The sequence below is a fragment of the Phaseolus vulgaris genome, chromosome 7 (genome assembly GCF_000499845.2).
Source record: "Phaseolus vulgaris cultivar G19833 chromosome 7, P. vulgaris v2.0, whole genome shotgun sequence".
Taxonomy (NCBI): domain Eukaryota; kingdom Viridiplantae; phylum Streptophyta; class Magnoliopsida; order Fabales; family Fabaceae; genus Phaseolus; species Phaseolus vulgaris.
This window is the reverse complement of record NC_023753.2, coordinates 14,476,161-14,497,417: the sequence shown is the minus strand read 5'-3', so window position 1 is coordinate 14,497,417 and position 21,257 is coordinate 14,476,161. Positions and strand designations below refer to the sequence as shown.

Genomic DNA, 21,257 nt, shown 5'->3' with positions numbered 1-21,257 from the left:
TTGACTCAATGGATGCATTCTTTTGTGAAAAATATATGCTCAAACGTATCTCACCTGTCGGAAAAAGGTAAAAAGAAGCCGAAATTTAAGTTTAAGGTAAACAACAATGTTTCATATATTCATATTTGGAGTTAGTTTGCAGATCATTGTCCATATTCCATAGTCTCAAAATAGACATAATGCAACTTACACCATTTTATCAGTCCAACTTTACCCACAAAACCAATACAACAATAGTATAAGTAGTTTCTGTGAAATTATTAAAGCCATCTCATTTCATCTTAGGAAGAGTTTGAAACATCTTAGGTTCTTGAAATATCACTACGTCAATTTTGTCCTCCTTGTTCTTGGACTTCTTGTTTTTGGGTTGCAAAGAATACCAAGCAGTACAAAGGGACTTGATCTCGTCCCACAAAGTCATCATTGAAGAACTTATCTTCTTCCATAACCGATAAAACCAACTCCTCATTAAGGTCATGCACCCTAAAACTAAACTCCTCATTCCACTTTGGATTCAAATTCTTCTTGATCACTTTGGTCCGGAACCTCTGCTTTCCCAATTGCAGCCTCACGTACGGATTACTCAACCCATTAGGATCCGTCGGTGGCAAGTTCTTTGATTCGATCACACGAACCACAAGCTTCATTACCACGTTCAAGAACTCAAAAGGGAACCAGAATCAAGAATCATTACGTAAAAAAAGTCAACTTTTTTAACCACTCTGAAAACTTCGGAGCACCCTATAAAGATCTTCCAAAAGGGTAATGCAGTTTATGACAAAGTTGTAGAAAGAATAAACTGAAAGTGGAAAATTATGAATTAAACTGTTCCACACAACTATGTACATCAGTTGCGTATTTCCTTTACCTTTGTTGGCTATGATATGGTTGAAGCAAAAACAGCCTTGCAACAAAGTGATTCTTTGGGTATTCTGATTTCTTCATGAAATGCGTTGGAATTTCATTAGAGGGGTCCCGTCGATGATGATTGAAAACGAGTGAAAATTGTAAATGTCCTTCACACTTTTTTCATTTAACTATTCACTTCTTCCTCCAGGGGTTATTATGCCAATATCTAAAGTTTCAATTTTTATTTTACATACTACAAATTTAAATTCATTCTGTATTTTTTAATATAGAATCATTAATAATATCATCAACATTAGTACATCCTCACTCTTCCTTTTCACAAGAATAATGCATGCATGGAGTCAAATGGTAGTAGTGATTATCTATTATCACATTCTAAAACAAAAGAATCACCTTCAACATCTTCTCCAGGTCATTTAAATTCGTCTTCTCGTTCTAGCAGTAAAGAAATTACATTTGCTAAGATGAAAAATTAGCAGTGAAGATCAGTCTCTAATGTGACATTTGAAGAAACTATGAAAAAAGTACAACATCTAAAGATCAAGGCAGACAATGAAATTCTCTAATGTTATTGTACCAGAAGACTTAAATCTTGAAAGTTTGAAACACACATATGAAAGCAAGAACTTTGATGTTCTAGACAGTGTCAGCACTCCCGATGCTATGTACGGGAGGTACAAATAATAATCACACCGGACCAAAGTTAAGTACAGGTGAGAACAATGTTATTGTATCATGGCCAATGATTTTTTTACAGAACACCATGATGAAAAGGAATGATAGAAACCGGGATCGACAAGGTGTTATCACATGTCGCAAAACCTGAATCTGATTGGAAGCTTGCAATGTAGTATTTTGCTAATTTCACAGTTTCACCACAATTTTCATGGGGTTGTATGTTGTTGTTCACATTTGGCTGGCTGCACCCAACACCATTAAAGGGCTTGAGTTTGGTGGGTTGGACTTTCCAGATTCAATTGGTGAATTTCTTTTATGTGTTATCTTCGTTCTTCAAGGAGAACACATGTTCGGTAAGATACTGGTAAAAAAGAAATAATTTTTTTTTTTATAAGATACTTCCCATTTCATCAATTTTGTTTTTTTTTTCACTAACTTAGTGTGGCTCTTTATTACTCAAGTGACGATGAGTTTGTCACTCATGTCTTTTAACTGTTTACTGCCTATTTGTTTCATTTAATAACTATGTGCGTGTGGTTATATTGACTTTTCTTGATACTGTAATATTAGGTAGTGAGCATGGAATAAAAGCACGGAGATGTGTAGTTGCTAACTGTTGCCTTAATTGAAGGAAGTAATTTAGCTCTTCTTCTTGCACCCCTATTTTTCCTATGCACTCCCATATTTTCCTCATGCACACCATATTTTTTAAAATGTCAAAATTATTCTTTTTGGTTTTTTAATTCCAAAATATGAAATCTAGATACTTCATAGTTTATAAAACTTGAAAGTTAATATTTTTTATTTTTTGAATTTTATAATTCGGAATATAAATTTTGCATCTGAAATTTAAATTTTATATTCTAAATTTACTACAGAAACATTAAAAAAAGTCTAAAGAAATTTAACACCTTTTGCTTCTTATATTTTGACTTGTAATATTGTTATATATATATATATATATATATAATTTAATAATAAACAATAACATGATTTAAAGTTATATAGTTCGATTTATCTAATGAAATATAACATTTTTAATACAACTATATAACTATTCATTTATATAATATATATTTTATAGTTTAAGTTGAGCATTAATACCTATGTGTCTGTGACACAGTCATATGATAAATATAATTATATATTTATTATACTTACAATTTAAATGTAAATATATGGTTAGACTTTTTATAATTAATTTAGAGATCATATTTTGATAATACTCAACTAATATTTCAAAATTAATTTGAAGATTAAAGTAGTTTTTGATTTACTAATTAGTGATAAAATATTAATAAGTTGAAATATGTACCAAAAAAATATTATAAACTATGTTTACAAATTTTATTATTATTTTTTACAGGTGAAATGAATATGTATTTATTTTACTTTAGCCATCCATATGAAAAAAAATCTTTCTTTAACCCTTTTTCTATCATACTTTTAGTCCATTAACTTGAGACATATCCACAAAAAATGAAACAAATGCAAGAAAAAGAAAATCGTAAACTGTGAGAATACAAAAATATTATCATTTATTTATGCACAAATTTACAAATAAAGGAAAAATAAGTATATTAAAAGAAACATTGAGCTAAGGCCTAATAAAGCAGTAAATTCATCCAATTAGATTGTATATTATAACTTAAAAAGCAGAGCTTTTCTTCTTGTACCCCTATTTTTCCCATGCACTCCCATATTTTCCTCATGCACACCATATTTTAGAAAATGTCAAAATTATCTTTCTTAGTTTTTTAATTCCAAAATATGAAATCTAGATACTTCATAGTTTATAAAACTTGAAAGTTAATATTTTTAATTTTTTGAATTTTAAATTTTATAATTCGAAATATAAATTTTGCAAATCTGAAATTTAAATTTTATATTCTAAATTGTCTAACAGAAACATTAAAAATGTCTGAAGAAATTTAAGACACCTTTTGCTTCTTATATTTTGACTTGTAATATTGTTTTATATATAATTGAATAATAAACAATAAGATGAAAAAATAATCGAATAACGTTTTAATATGCTCTTTTAAAGTTGTATAGTTCACATGTTTAATACAATTATATAACTATTCATTTATATAATACATATTTTATAGTTGAGACTATAAGAAAATGATTAATGGTAACTAATATAGAAAAAAAAATTAGTTTCTATAATAATTAATTTAGATACCATTTTATAAACTAAAAATTATTGGTTACTAAAATGGTATCTATTATTAATAAAAATTATAAAATAATTAGATACTATATTTTTTATAACTAATAATAAAAATAAAAATAAAGTTTTTTTTATAGAAACCATTTTTTTAAGTCTCTTGTTAAAATGTAATTGGAAATCATATTTTTAGTCACTTTTAATCTATTTTAGAAACTATTTTTTTTTCTCTAAAAATAATAGAATTAGAAACTAATTTTGTAGTTTCTAATCACCATATAATTAGATACTTACATTTTTAGTCACTATTATTTGAATTTAGATACTAATTTTGGGATAATTAAATTTTATAAAATTAATTATTAATTATTAATTTATAAAATATTTTAAATTAATATGAATAAATTTCCTAATTTATTAGTTTTAGTATAATATTTAAATAATTGATATCAATTTAAAAATTACATTTAAAATAATATTTTAACCTTTTAATATTATTTAGATATAGAATTAAATTAATACCAAATTCAAAATATTGTTTAAATTAAAAAATTTATGAATTAATTTAAAATAGATATGTATACTTTTTTTTTTTAAAACTAAATAGTGCAGTTTTCAATTTCTAACTTTAACTCTCTTTAATCTTTTATCTTTTGTACTTATCTCTCTCACTCAGCACACACGCACCTGCACTCTGCAACACTCTGTAACGGCGACGGACACGACAACTCACCCTCCAGCAACTACGACGGAAACGACAACTCACCTGCAGCAACGACGACAACGACAACGCACCTGCAGAAACGACGACGGCAACGCAACGCACCCTGCAGCGACAGCGACGGCAACACACTCTACAACGACAACGTCCTCTGCAATGGCGATGACAACGCATTCTACAACAATGTGTTTCTTTGCTCTGAAGGAGGCCAACCTCTTCAAGATTATCATCGTAAGTTTCGATTCGTGATCCAGTCTCGCCTTTGATCAGTGTCTCTTTCTCCATCTTAAAACCCTAAATTATGTTATTTGTATTCCCTCATTTAATTGCTAGTTAAGTGTTGTTTGGCTTCTCTTTTAATCCATCTGATATATTGAAATTTAATTAAAGAGCATCACACAAAGTATAATCCTCATATGTCTTTATTCTTCTACCACTGGTCGTCACTTCAAAGTGAGTTCAAACAAACTGTGTTAAAATATGAGTTTCGGTGCTATAGTTGGTACTTAGAATTATGATAATATAGTCCAGATTATTGTAGATGATAGACACACATGCAGACAGGGACAGTCACAGAGTCTATTGTTCAACACTTTGCATTTGCTTAGGCATAGATATTAGGCAGAGAAAGAAAAGAGAAAGGAAGAGGAAAACACATACACAGTGGAAAGATAAACTCACACTATGGATTTCTTTTTAGTCTACATACTAATATTTTTTACTTAATTAAATCTTTTTTAAAGAACATGTTGGTCATTTTTAATGATTGTTTCATATGTAAAAAAGTTTGATTCCAAAAGTGTCTTCAAGGAACTTGTGTTCAAATTCAACTTAGTCACTATCATAGTAAACTTTGTTTTAGCAATCAAAGAAATGTTTGAAATTATTGTAGTCAAGAAATATTTTCTAATATGAAATGTTTGTATGATTATGAAAATATATTTTGTTTCAAATAGAAAAGTGGTAAGAAAGAGTATCAAGTTGGTTTTTATTTTTGTTTGAGGGGTCAGTGATACTTAGCACTGCTATGTGTTGCTGTTTTTTGGGTTTCACCCAAAGGGCTGCCTTTTGCCTTTTGAGACCACCTACAAACAGATACTACCTAAAAAGGTGAGCATCAACTTCTTTAGAGTGAAGCCAGATTCCAGTTGAATCACACTTGGGATAGTCTACCTCTAAACCCAGTATAGCTGTTGAAGGGTAGGTATGAGTTGAGTCTTGAAGCTGCCTTTGGGTTTAAAGAGATGTGAATGGATTCCGTGCCTCAATTATTTAATCTGAACTGTGGAGTATTAATTTTGTTGTACAAACAAGCCCAGGGGTGCTAGAAGAGTTTGTTTAATTCATTTTTTTACTCACATTTTCCCTTTTACTTGCTTTTCTAGATAGATAACTTAGAATCTAGTACTCACAATAGTTTATCGTGGGTTACAATCAGCTTAAGGGATTTGGACAAGTATAACTTCCAAATTCGAAGAACGTGATTTATACTACCGTACTGATAGAATTTTATAAGAATGGTCACTTATATTTTCATTTTAAAGGTTTAATTTGAGTCTGACTGTCTACTGGCTGCTTCAAGACATGTAATTATTTTTTCAGCTGTTAAGGCATCTCATGAAGACGGTTTCTCAGCTGGGCATTGGAAATAAGCCTGTTGGTACTACAACTTATATGGCTCAAATGGAAGAACTGATGTAATACCACTTTGATGTTAAAAAGGGTATAGTGAAATTGGAGATTATGCCTAGTCTAACCAGATCAGTTTCATGATATCCAAATCAAATATGGCTTTATTTAATATTTCTAGTACTAACTATGAGTTGTAATATTATGCTTGTTTTATTCCCTGTAGCTGAGGATTGGTTGAAGCCTAATGTTGTGTTGGAAGCATTTGAAGCCAGGGCTGCTAGGATATGTGTTGCTTGTGCTCAAAATCTTAGCAAGTTCTCTAATCCTGAAGAGAGTAAATGATTCAATTATCTTTTAAGTCAGAAGCCTAATGTTTGTATTATTATATTCTTAATATTATTTAAAAACTATTTTATTTGATATATAAGAAATCATTTTTTGAGTAACAATGCATCCTTTGTATATGTTTCAAGGTATCATATATATTTGTTTATCATAGCTTAATTTATTTCTAATGATTTATCTATAAAAGAGGAGCTAAAACATATTGGAATCTGAATTCATCTTCTTGAACGAGAGTAAATAAAGTGCTTGATTTACTTTTAAGTAAAATCATCACATTTGTTGTGACAGAGAGCTCCGAAAACTTTTACTGCCTAATTTTTATAGTTTTTAATTTTTTCTTAAATCTAATAAGCAGTTCCAAAGTTAGTTGTCTGTTTATAAAATTTGCATGAGAAACATAAAATTAATATTTATATTTACTAAAATAGAAAGATAAAGTACAAATATAGAACAGTGAAAATTCCTTTTGAAATAAAATGCATCTAACAAATGACAAAAAGAATGTAATGTTATTTATGATTACTAAGGTATATATTTCTTTACTTTATAATGTTAAAAAAAACTATGAAAATAAAATAATTTCAATTTGGGTTTATTTGATTATCTTTTGTTTCTATCATAATCTTAATTCACATTGACAATTTATAAAAAGAAATTGTAAAATTTTAAAAAAATTACTCAGTTCTAACCATATATCAATTATGAACATAATTGTTTTGAGTTGACAAACTCTATAAATTTATTTTAAAATTAATAAACTTAAATCTAGAAAATAATATAAAATAGGAAAAAGTAAGTAGGCAAATAAAATAATATTTTATAATAAATTATATTATTTAGAAACCAATATAGTGACATTTTTTGGTATTTATATATTTGGTCACTAAATGAGTTTCTATATATTTTGGTCACTAAATTGGTTTCAATGAAATTAATTGTTAATTTGGTTTCTTTATAATTGGTCACTAAATTAGTTTCTATATATTTGGTCATTAAATTAGTTTCTATATATTTGGTCACTAAATTTGTTTTTATTTAATGATAACTAAATTGGTTTTTAAATTAGAATCTAAATTGGTATTTAAAATTAGCGACCATGATTTTAGCCACTTAAGACTATTAGTTTCTAAATTAGTCTCTAATGAAGTTAGTGACTAATTTTATCAATTTAGAAACCAAAAAATTAGTTTCTAAAAACACTTTTTCTTATAGCAAGTTGAGCATTGTTCGTGACACAGTCATATTATAAATATAATTATATATTATACATACAATTTAAATGTGAAATATAGTTGATTTTTTTTATAATTAATTTAGAGATCACATTTTAATAATACTCAACTAATGTTTCAAAATTAATTTGAACATTAAAGTAGTTTTTGTTTTACTAATTAGTGATAAAATATTAATAAGTTGGCAGATAAACGTAACCTGATAATGTTTTCATATTAAATAAATTTTCAAATCTAATGATGTATAAATAGTAGTGAGTTTAGTGATTTTGTAAATAGAGTTTTAGATTTTTGTTTTCTGTCAAAATCACAGTTAGGTATGGAATGGTAGTTGGAAGGAGCATAAATTATTTCACTTTCATCTCTATCGCTCTAAACTTGGAATTAAAATTTGAAATTTAAAATTTGGAATTTAAATTTTGAAATGAAAATTTGCTCAAATTTTAAAATTTGAAAATTTGAAAATTCGAACCAATTTTCTTTAAACCATATTTAACTATTTATATTATATGTGAGGAAACCCCTCTATACAAAGATTAGCATGGACCTTTCGTCATTGACGACGAGATTGAGCAAGGCGAGGAGAGCAGGTTTCTGTGACTCGACGAGTTGACTCGGGACCACAGCCTGAGACACTTGCCGGCATCAACGCTTGGACGTCTTGCTGAGTCGGAGTTGGCAGAGGTGGGGCTCGTCGGAGTTGAGGTGGATGATTTACTTTCTTTCTGTTGTTTTCTTTTAAACTCAGGACAAAGAAAGAAGAGAGACTGAATAGAGAATAAGACAGATTTTCATGCAAGTTGTGGAAGTTGTGGATATAGAGGAGAGAAGTTATTTGTGAGATGTTATATGATTCTACTTTTCTACCTGTGTGCAACTTCGAAAGACACAAATATGAAAAAGGAATTAAAGTCTGCCATGTTCATCTTGTGTGTTTTTAACCATGCAAGGAAACATGTGTAAGGAAAACTAGAGTTACGTCATCTCCTTGTGCTTTTATTCAAGAAAAATCAATATAATTAGACACATGGGCATTAATACTTGAAAGTTATGGTGAATACTATGAAATTAGAAAAATACTGCATTGGAAGCTTCCAATCAGATTCAGGTTTTGTTGCATGTAATAACATTTTGTTGTCTCTAGTTTCTATCATTCCTTTCATCATGGTGTTCTATAAAAAAATGATTGGCCATGATACAGTATCATTTTTCTCTCCTTTACGCAACTCTGGACCGGTGTTATAATTATTTGTACCTCCTGTACATAACATGAGGAGTGATGACACTCTCTGGAACATCAAAGTTCTTGCCATCATATGTGTGTTTCAAACTCTCAATAACATTAGAGAATTTCATTGTCTACCTTGATCTTCAAATACTGTATTTTTTTCATAGTTTCTTTAACTGTCACATTAGACACTGATATTCATCATTCTTCATGTCACTAACTTCAAAATTTTAGGTTAGTCCAAGAAGATGATTATGTGGTTGAATATACATCAGAGTTCCTATTAAAAATTTAAGCAATTATAACGGTTAATTGTTTTTATTTTTACTAGAGTTTTCATCTTAACATATGTAATTTCTTTTTTCTGGAACGAGAATACGAGTTTGAATGACTTGGGGATGATCTTGGAGGTGATTCTTTTGTTCTTGGGTGTGATAATAAATCATCACTACTACCATTTGACTCCATGGTAAAAAGAATCTATTATCAAGTGACGATCTATTATCACATTCTAAAACAAAAGAATCACCTTCAACATCATCCCTAGGTCATTCAAATTCGTCTTTTCGTTTTAGCAGTGAAGAAATTACATTTGCTAAGATGAAAAATTTGGTAAAAATAAAAACAATCAATAGTTAGAATTCCTCAAATTTTTATTAAGAACTCTAATATGTATTCAACCACATTATCATCTACTTAGACCAAATTGAAATTTTGAAGTTAGTGAGATGAAGAATGATGAAGATCAGTCTCTGATGTGACATTTGAAGAAACTATGAAAAAAGTACAGCATCTAAAGATCAAGAAAGACAATGAAATTTTCTAATGTTATTGCACCAAAAGACTTAAATCTTGAAAGTTTGAAACACACATATGAAAGCAAGAACTTTGATGTTCTAGAGAGTGTCAACACTCCTGATGTTATGTACGGGAGGTACAAATAATAATCACACCAGACCAAAGTTGCGTACAGGTGAGAACAATGTTATTGTATCATGGCCAATGACTTTTTTACAAAACCCCATGATGAAAAGGAATGATAGAAACTGGGTCGGCAAGGTGTTATCACATGCAGCAGAACCTAAATCTGATTGGAAGCTTGCAGAACAAATTTTGCTAATTTCACAATATTCACCACAGTTTTCATGGGGTTATATGTTCTTGTTCAGATTTGGCTGGTTGCACCTAGCACCATTCAAGGGCTTGAGTTTGGTGGGTTGAACTTGCCAAATTCAATTGGTGAATTTGTTTTCTTCGTTGTCTTTGTTCTTCAAGGTAAGCGCATGTTGGGTAAGATACTGATCAAAAAGAAAGAAAAAAAATTGTTGGGTAAGATACTCCAGATTACATCAATTTGGTTTTCTTTTTTTTTCATTGACTTATTGTGGTTCTTTAATCAAGTGACCATGAGTTTGTCACTCATGTCTTTTAACTGTTTATTTCCTATTTGCTTCATTTAATGCCCATGTGTGTGTGGTTTGACTTTTCTTGATACTACAATATTAGGTAGTGACCATGGAATAAAAGCACAAGGAGATGGGTGGTTGCTAACTGTTGCGTTGATTGAAGGACGCAATTTAGCTTATGTTCATTCTAGTGGGTTGTCTGATCCATATGTAGTGTTTACTTGCAATGGAAAAACAAGAACTAGTTCAATCAAGTTCCAGAAATCTAATCCTATATGGAATGGTGAGTAATTACCTGATCAGATATCTAAATCCAGTGATCTAGTAGTGTAATACGTAACTCTAGTTTTCACATGGGATATGTTATATATGATTTTTTTTTGTTAAGAACATTGTTTATCTTTGCAGAAATATTTGAGTTTGATGCGATGGATGATCCTCCTTCTGTGATGGATGTCGTTGTTTGTAAATTTGATGGACCTTTTATTGACTTCAAATCCATGAACTCCATTGAAAAGTAGATGAAATAAAACCGAAGTTAGATTTTGATTTAATTTATTCACAATAAAAAAATTTAATGCACAATAAATATATAGCAGATGAGTACGAATATGAAATGAAACGATGAACTTCAATAATAAAAAAAAAAAGTGGATGACACAAAAGCGATGGTACATTTTGATTAATCCATTCAAAAAAAATTCTTGTAAGTTTTTTTCAATTGCAACATTTTTTTAGGTCCACACTTTTATTTTTTTTTATTTATACTTTATTGTAAATATAATTTTTTAACTAAAGAAGGAAATAATCAATAATTAAATACTAGAATCATAACACACAAGGATAAAATAAAGGTTATTCCCCTCTATAAAGAGAAATAACGGATAATTAGAAAAGACACCCAATTATTCTCTTCTATAAAGAGAAACAACTGATAATTAGAAAAGACTCCCAATTAATATTAGGATCCTTCTGTAACTCTGGTATCCGTATCCTTTAATATCTCGCCACAAGTTGGAGAGCAAATATTGATGAGACCCAGCTTGGAACAAATATTCTTAAAAGATTGAGGACTTAAAGCTTTGGTATAAATATCAGGAAGTTGCTCTGTGGTGGAAATGGGAAGCAAATGGATGAGACCCTTCTTTAATTTTTCCCTGACCACGTGACAGTCTATTTCTATATGTTTTGTACGTTCGTGAAATACTGGATTTGCTACAATGTATCTTGCTGAGTCATTGTCACGGTATAAAAGAGATGGTTGCTCAAAAGGAACTTTCAAATCTTGAAGAAGATAAGTTAGCCATTGAATTTCACATGTAACAGTGGCCATTGCCATGTATTTAGCTTCACAAGAACTCTTTGATATTGTTCCTTGCTTCTTTGATTTCCAAGATATGAAAGAATTCCCTGGATACACACTAAAACCAGTCACTGATTGTCTTGAATCACTACAGGTGCCCCAATCACTATCACAAAAGGCTGTTTTAAGGCCATATAAAGCCTTTTTTAGTTTACAAACTTTTCTTGGTGGAATAGAAGTCAATCTAGGAGGAGCAACCATGTGTACATTTTCTTTCAAATCTCCATGTAAAAAGGCATTGTTTATGTCTAATTGTTTCAATTCCCAATTATAAATAGAAGCTAAAGAAAGAAGCAACCTTATGGTGGTCATCTTTGCTACTGGAGAGAAAGTATCGAGGTAGTCAATGCCTTCTGTTTGTGTATATCCCTTTGCCACTAACCTTGCTTTATACCTTTCAATTGTTCCATCAACCTTATATTTTATTTTGAATACCCATTTGAAACCTATGACAGCTTTGTTCTGAGGCCGAAGAGCAGTCTCCCAAGTTTGATTTGACTCTAAAGCAGATATCTCACATTGTATAGCTTTTCTCCAACAGTCATGTTTCACAGCTTCATAATATGTGTTTGGCTCAACAGGTGAAGAAAGAGACATAACAATAGATTTGTAAGAAGGTGATAAATTGCTATAAGACAAAACAGAATTCAAAGGATATTTAACGCTTGAAGATGTATTGGAAACATTAAGATTACAATGATAATCCTTTAAATATTCAGGCGATTTTTTTTTTATTGTTGTGCTCATTTGGACAGATGGATCTGATTCAGAACTTTGTTCTATATCATGATTTTCATTGAGGTTTTGGTCTATATGGGAACAATCTTCTTCTGAAACCTCAATTTGTGACTCACAATTATTATCACTGCTATTTTCAACTTTATCATAAGGTGCAAGAATGGCTTCTGATGGCTGACTTAAGACAAATTGATCTTCAGCAAACAAAATTTGATCATTAATGTCGGGACTGTTAGTTTCATTACTAGTATCTTGAACCCTTTGGTATGGAAAAACATGTTCATAAAAGACAACATCCCTGGACACAAAAATTTCTCTTGATTGAATATTCAACAAAATATATCCTTTTGTCCCCCGTTGAAAACCAATAAAAACACATTTTGATGCTCTTGGATCAAATTTTCTTCTATTTGTTGACAAGGTGCTAGCATAACATAAAGAACCAAACACCTTTAATCCATTAAAATTTGCATCAGCTTTGAAAAGCATTTCATGAGGAGAAGAATAGTTTAAAACAGGTGTGGGAAGCATGTTTATAATATGCGTAGCATGTATCACAGAATATGACCAATAAATTTTGGGTAAATGAGACTGTATCATAAGAGCTCTTGCTACATCTATAAATGACCACGTTTCCTTTCAACTATACTATTTTGTTGTGGAGTATTGACACATGATGTTTGATGTATTATTCCTTTACTGACAAAAAAAATTAGTCATGAAAAATTCAGTTCCATTATCACTTCTTATTATTTTTATTGTTGTCTCAAACTGTTTTTGAACAAAAATAACAAAATTTTCCAAAACCTTAACAACTTCAGATTTTTGTTTCAAAAGAAAAATCTATGTGTACCTCGAATAGTCATCAACTATGGTCAAGAAACATTTATGACCATGAATTGATGGTATTGAGTATGGTCCCCAAACATCTACATGAATCAAATCAAAACATTTTTTTTGATTTAGATGTACTAATAGGAAAAGAAAGTTTTTTTTTGCTTTGCAAAATGACAAACATCACAAACAAAAAATTTGTTATATTTAACAAAAGAAAATTTATTCTTGATAACATCAATACATTTATTTGAAATATGACCTAATCGAAAATGCCAAAGGGTTTCTAGATCACTAGCACTGACATTAATAGTATTGATGGTGTGTGTACATTCAAGGGGTTTAATTTGAAATTTCTGGTAAGATGGGATCCTGAGTATATAAAGTCTATCTTGCGTCTTAGCGATTCCAATCATTTTCATAGTTATTTTGTCCTGAATGTGACAACCATTAGAGTCAAAGGTAAGAACACAAGATAGTTTATCAATCAATTTTGCTACGGAAAGAAGATTAAAATTGAAGCAAGGAATGTACAAAACATTGTCTATGACATGATTTTGATTGAGAAAAACACTTCCAGAATAATTGGCAATGACTTGATTTCCATTTGGTAATTTGACATAAATAGGATCAATTTGATGATCTGAAGTGAAATAAGTTAAGGATGAACAAATGTGATCAGTAGCACCACTATCAATAATCCAAGAACTAAAAGAAGAAATAAAATTATTACCTGTTTGATTGGAGGGATTGGAGGGAATAATAGAGACTTGATTAGAAGCATTGCCACTGGATTTGGTCTGTTGTAAAAGAGCTAACAATGTTTGATACTGCTCAGGAGTAAAACCAATTTGTTGAGACTCCACTTCTGACTTTGAACCTTCATGATTCTGCTCATTATTATTGAAATTTGTATTCTGAAAAACTGCATTAGTATGACTCTGATCATGATTCTGATTTTTTAACTTGAAATGAGGTGGAAAGCCATGCCTTTTATAGCATGTATCAATGGTATGTCCTGTTCTTCCACAATGACTACAAATTTTGGAAGTATATCCTCTTCCATTGCTTCCTCTTCCGTATCCAACACCTCTGCCATAGGTTGTAGCATTGTTTTTATAACCTCCTTTGCGAGTAGCAATCATTGCCTTGGATTGATCACCAAATATTTGCCTCTCTTGTTGTGTAACAAGAGAGCAAAGTTTATTCAAGGATGGCAAAGGGTCCATCAAAAGAATTTGAGTTCTCACAGTCGAATAATTATCATTTAGCCCCCTTAGAAATTTGATAATCTGGTCTTGTGTTTTATATTTAGAAACATTTACAAGAGTATTGCATTTAGAGGCACATGAAGAAGCGAATAGCGGGCGGAAAAGATCAAGTTCATCCTAAAGAATTTTTAACTGAGTGAAATAGTTTGTAACAGTCAACTCACCTTGTTTAAAAGAAGAAATCATCTCCTGGATATCAGAAATACGAATCATGTGTCCTTGTGAGAACCTTTCCTTTAAATCATTCCATATGTCAAAGGCATTGTCCATACAGATGATGCTCTGCGCGATGGATTGAGAAACAACCTTGAGAATCCATGAAACAACCAACATATTGGCTCTCTACCATGTTGGAAACAATGATTTGGTATGATTGGGAGCTTCTATAGTTCCATCAATGAAACCTATTTTGTTCTTTGAAATTAGGCTTATTTGAAATGAACGAGACCAATGATGATAATTTGGTCCCTCAAGAATAATAGGGACAATAAGAAAGGAATGATTATCTGATGAACTAACATGGTAAGGTGAACTAAGATCTTGTGAGGGATCATCAACTTCACCCATGAATAAATGTAGCAAGCAGAGCTCTGATGATCAGAGCTCTGATACCATATTACAAAATAGAACAGAGATGAACAAAAGGGAATAGAGATGAACAAAAGAGTAAACTGAAGACAAAGGGTATGAGAATGAATATCTCTTCTTTCTTATTATTCAAATCAAAACAAATGGTCTGAATATATACAAGTAGTACACTCATTCTAGGGTTTAACTAAAGAAGGAAATAATCAATAAACACACAAAGATAAAATAAAGGTTATTCCCCTCTATAAAGAGAAATAACTTATAATTAGAAAAGACACCCAATTATTCTCTTCTATAGAGAGAAGCAACTGATAATTAGAAAAGACTCCTAATTAATATTAGGATCCTTTTGTAATTCTGGTATCCGTATCCTTTAATACCAATCTTAAATTATTTAAATATTTTTTTATAATTTTGAAATTTAGTGAATTTACCTTAATAATCTATTAAAGTTGGATTATAAAAATTCAAAATGAGTTAAATAGAATTGAATTAATTTATTTTCTAAGTTAATTTTTAGTGGTAAATTCAAATTGATTCATACCAACATAGCTGAACATTTTAATCTTTGTTTTGTAAAGTAAAGATGTAGAAAAAAAATATTACATATTTCATGACAAAAATTAGAAAAAACAATTAATCTCATTTATTTGTATTCATTTCTCTCTCTTCTTATTTTATATCAAATAAATTACAGATAAAATTGTTGATTATTATCTATCATATAAACCTTATATTTATATTGAAATTACAATCTTCAAATATATGTCCTCCGTAACCATGTATATTAAATAAATGCAATGTAAATGAAATGAAAATATTAAGAATGAATAAAAAATATATTTGTATGGTATAGAAATAAAAACATAACAATTATACTAATATTTATATTATCAAAAATATAACTGATCCTGCCGACAACTCGAACGTGGAGGAATCGCTTTGTAGCACTCTCTGTCCCGTCTACGCGACTGCGTTCTCTGCAGAATCACCCTCAGAACCTTCCCTTGGATCTCCAAACGTGACCTGCAAAACACGCAGACGGCGCCTCTAGCGGCCGTTTGCACTCCGACGATCAAGTTAGTCCACAAAACCACCAAAGATGAGAAAAACTAGTAGTGTGTGAAAAACTCTTGTTCTCTTTTTTCTCGTGTCCCTCAATCTCTCCCTGATTCTCTTTTTATGTCTCTCTCTCTGCTTCTGGGCATAACAGAATTCTGTTATGCTTTTCTGGCATGTGTCAGAACCCTGTTATGCCTTTCTGAGACAACGTACCTCTAGAATCAGTAGTGAGAGTGTGAGAGTCTGTGCATGTCTGCGCATCTCTGCGCTTGGCTGCGCCTGTCTGTACCTTTAGTGGTACGGAGTGCACTTTTATCTGGACCGCACCCCTCTCAGATAATGACACGTGGAGGCCTGCAACTCACATCTAACCACACACGTGTCACTTACTGGAAGGGCTCTGGCGCTTCTCTTTGTGTGCCTAAGTTACGCCCTTGCGGAGTAACTTAGGATATTTTTCCCATCTGGGTAAACCGCATACTCTCATGAGAACGCCAGGTGTGGCTGGTCTAGGCACACTCACCAAACGTTGCTCTCTGCGTATACAGCTTACCCTTCACGGTGTCACGCACGTAATGGGTTGAGGGAATCACCAATCACTGACTGGTTTACTAGTTCCCTCAGGCCACTCTCGTGCATGATTCCCCGAGATGTGCTCATGCGAGGTCCGTGCGTAACGCTCTCGCTGGGAACCTCAGTCCCAGTTTAACTACGTGTAACACGAGACCCCGATGACTGATCAGTGCTCTATTGCTTCTCGCGTTCTGCCCCCAGGCGCTCGCATGGGAACTGTTCTGTTGGTGGCCACTTGGTTACTGACCACCGATCACCGTTCTAGGTGATCTGTCCCCTGACTTCTCTGCCGCCTGATCTGTCGGTGGTCACTTGGTTACGGACCCCCCCCATCACCGCTCTTGGCGGTCGTCTCCCTGATCTCTCTGCCACCTGGTCCACGTGTCGCCCTGCGAGTGGTCCACGTGGTCCTCTACTGCTGACGTCATCGACGTCCGATGACCGATCGGATCAATAACATTCTTATAATAATAATACAATACAAATTTAAAATGCTAAAATAAAAATATAAAAGATAAACATAACAAGTATTAGGAGTAAATTTCTAAAATAAATATATTTTTATAAATATTGAAAAAACAAAAATATTTATACACTGCCCGTCACAAAACAAGTACAAATATTGGTCATTGTTATTCATTTTGTGTCAAACTGTTTTGTAACAAAAATTATCGATCAAGTTACTTAGGCACTGCTTTCAGAAAAAGTCTCTCTTTACACTTTGTTTTGTTGGAAGGATACCCGGTCATCTGCTTGGTTTGAATAATGAGCAATGAATTGAAGTCGAAGTGCACAATAATATAATTCATTTTGTGCCTTAACTAATTTATTTTAGCAACTTACTAACTTACTGTATATGCATTACTATAATACAATAGAAACGCTGGCACTAATGTCTCATTTGAGATTCAAATGCTAGTTTTGTGGAGAAATCTGGTGAGGATGATTCTTTTTTGTTAAAACTATGCTTTGGAACTTGTGTGATCATAAAAAGTAACAATGTTACCCATATACTTCAGTCAAAGTGATTCAAATGAGCAGTGACATAAGAACCCATATGCATTTACAAATATGGGTTATATATTACCTTAGATGATATTGTTTCATAAATACTTGGGTCATTTGATGTAAATCTTGATAATCTAGTTGCTCTGACGTTTGGATGACTTGGTCACTTTTGTTCTTGCAGCACTGATCTGAGACTGAATCAACCAAGGTATGCTACTCTTCCCAACATAATGAAAGCAAAGTCGAAACCCATACAAAAATTCACACCGGAGGAGTTGAATGTGGAAATCATATCTGATTTGGAGATAGTTGAAGTCACAGAACCTCCCAAGAGAAAAGCAGGGGTTATTGTTTCATCTGTGGATGAGCTGATTCACAAACTCAAAAATGAGGCTAATGTCATTTGATTATTTTCTGCTTTCCGGACTTACTTCTCAAGACTTATTGTTTCATCTTTAATGAATCAGCAAAATCAAGGTTCATCTTGATAAATTATTTAGTAAGATAAATTTTTGCCAACATTCACCATGTATATTATTCTTTTCTTAGGCGACACCGCACCGCACCGCTGAAACTCTGTGATAACATCTTTGCCAACATTCACCATGTATATCAGATCACAATATGGTATTAGAGCGGGTTAATCCCGCTCTACTTCCGTTGTTCTCTTCTTTTCATCTTGCATTCTTGGTAGTTCTTCTTTATGTCTTTTCTTTTTCTTTTTGGTCTATCATGGCTGCAGAAACCAGTACCAAATCAGATAGCATAACCAGTTCAGATGATTCCCAAAACCTATCCAGTCCCTACTATTTGCATCCTGGAGAAAACTCAGGAATGGTGCTAATCAATGTTCAACTTGATGGTGGAAATTACCACGCTTGGAGCAGGGGAATGAAAAGAGCGCTTCTTTCGGAGAATAAGCACAAGTTTGTTGACTGAAGCATTCCCGTACCTCAATCTGGTTCATCTTTACATGAAGTCTAGGAGAGATGCAATATGATGGTGATATCTTGGATAACGAAGACGGTGAATACTCAAATAGCCCAGAGTATTGTCTACATTGAAAACGCAAGGGAATTGTGGGAAGATCTACGGGAAAGGTTCTCAAAAGGTGACCATTTTCGAATTTAAGATCTTTTACAGGAGATCCACTCCATAAGGCAAGGAGAACGCAGTGTTACTGAATTCTTTACAAAATTAAAAACCTTATGGGAGGAGCTAGAATCCTTAAGACCAACCTCGGATAGCGTCTGCAAGATTAAATGCAGTTGTGTGTTGATAAAAAATGTTCTGAAGCATAGAGAATCAAAATACGTCTTGTGTTTTGTTGAAGGGTTTGAATGATAGCTATGCTACTGTTAAGACACATATCTACTCAAGGAGCCACTACCAAGTGTCAACAGCGTTTTTTCCCTCGTTATTCACCAGGAAAGTCGAGTGACTGCGAATGCAATAGTAAATAACAAAATTTTATTAAATACTTCAGGTAGTGAAGGAAACTGGAAAACACAACATAATGGAGGATGGAAATCGCAAGGTAGAGGAAGAAATTGATACCAAAATAATGGTAAGCAATGTATTTTCTGTCATAAATTGTATCATACAGTTGATGAGTGTTACTCCAAACATGGATTCCCTCCATGGTACAAAAGGAAAGATGAAAGAATAGAGAAGGTTGTTAACAACAGTGTCATGGAGCGAAGTGGTAAAATTGAAGAAGTTGATCAACCAATCCCTGTCAATGAAGGAAGCCATTTTACTCAAGAACAGGTACATCAGATTATGAAAATCATTCAAGAACCAAAAGTGACTCTGCACAACATAAGGTGAACAATTTTGTTGGTGAATCTACTGATGATGATGCTACAAAAGCTAAAAAGAATGAACATTCTTGGATTTTAGATACAAGAGCAATAGATCATGTAACTTTTTCAAAAAATAATTTCATTAGTTTTCGAAAGATAAATCCTATACGCATTAAACTACCAAATGGATAATTTGTTATAGCTTATCATGATGGACCTGTGAAATTATCTGAAAATCTTCTTATATACAATGTTTTATATATACCTGATTTTCAGTTTAATTTGGTCTCGGCACAAAAGATTGTTAAATCCTACAATTGTAAATTGACTTTTTCTTTTGAGTTTTGTGAAATCCAGGATGTGGATTCATTGAAGATGATTGGATATATTAGACTAAGCGCAGGGTTGTATCTGATGGAAATTCCAAAACAAGAAGTGAAGTTGAAAATGACGGGAACATCAATTGATGAAAGAAAATCGAAAAATGTTTGGCATCTCAGACTCGAGCATCCATCCAATAAAGTTCTGCAGCATAGTAGTAATAATTTTCCTTACATTCAATTCAATGACCATAAACCTTGTGATGCTTGTCATTATGCTAAGCAGCATAAACTGTCTTTTTCCCATAGTAATACTCGTGCAAAGAATATTTTTGACTTGATTCATGTGGATATTTGGGGACCTTTCCATATTGCTTCTGTGAATGGACATAGATTTTCCTTAACAATTGTTGATGATCACAGTAGGTTTACATGGGTTTTTTTGATGAAAATTAAATCTGAAACAAGAGAAGCTTTATATAGATTCATTACCTTGATTCATAATCAATTTAATGTTACTATTAAAACCACACGGAATGATAATGGAAGTGAATTCTTATACACTAATCTCTACAATAGTCTAGGCATCATACATCAAACAAGTTGTAATAAAAATTCGGATGTGTAGCATTCCAGGTTCTCGACACAAATTTGCTTGATAGAAACTCTAAACAGTAAGCCCCGTCGGTCGCTGTGTCTTTAATGCAGAAAGGTCCTTCCCAATTACTTGGGAATTTTCCTTCATTCTTACTAGCATCACTCTGAATTCTTCAATCCAAGTCCTTTTTTTGAAAGTTATGAGGTTCACCTTTGAATTATACCTTCTTGCCGCCCAAATCTTGCAAACTTTCTCCCTTATTCTGCTCTTGTCTCTGAATTCGTTGATGAGGTCGAGTTCAATTGATAGGTTCTCCTTATTGATGTTTATACCAAATAATTGATGTCGTAAAGAGGGTTCTCTGATTTCAACTAGGATCGTGACCTTTGTACCATAGGTTAAGTTGTGTGGAGTTTCTTGAGTGGTGATTTGTGGTGTACATTTGTATGCCCATAAGACTTCAAAAAGCTCCTCGGTCTACTTGCCTTTAGCTGAGCCGAGTCTGTTTTTTAATTCGTTAAGAATTATTTTGTTGGTAGTAATATAGGCACTTATGAGGATTTATTGTTAGATTACATATAAAATAATCCATCATTTATGAATTTATACCTTTTTACATTTTTTATGAGCTTTATTTGAATAAGAGCATTTTATTCCCAAATTTGGTGTTAATTGCATATTTTTAGGGAGGATTGAAGATTTGGAGTAAAGGAGAATAATTTGAGCTAAAAAGAGAAAACTAGAAGGTCCCAGAATGGAAAAATATGCAGAGAAAGGATTTGACATTTTTTATGTTTTATCACTTAGCCCAT

General features: G+C 32.0%; 1 protein-coding gene and 1 long non-coding RNA gene across 2 annotated transcripts in view; both read left to right on the top strand.

The window, feature by feature from the left end:
- The window catches only part of LOC137829104 (C2 and GRAM domain-containing protein At1g03370-like), a 70,518-nt gene extending 59,712 nt beyond the window's left edge, over positions 1 to 10,806 (top strand). The window contains exons 2-3 of the mRNA XM_068635898.1: positions 10,386 to 10,568; positions 10,694 to 10,806. Of these exons, the coding sequence (XP_068491999.1) occupies positions 10,386 to 10,568; positions 10,694 to 10,806 (296 nt within the window). The remainder of the gene's footprint in view (positions 1 to 10,385; positions 10,569 to 10,693) is intronic.
- Positions 4,354 to 6,520, top strand: LOC137828220 (uncharacterized). The gene is made up of 3 exons (XR_011083839.1): positions 4,354 to 4,673; positions 6,045 to 6,165; positions 6,298 to 6,520. It is a non-coding gene; the product is annotated as an uncharacterized lncRNA (long non-coding RNA).
- Positions 10,807 to 21,257: the final 10,451 nt, after the last annotated feature.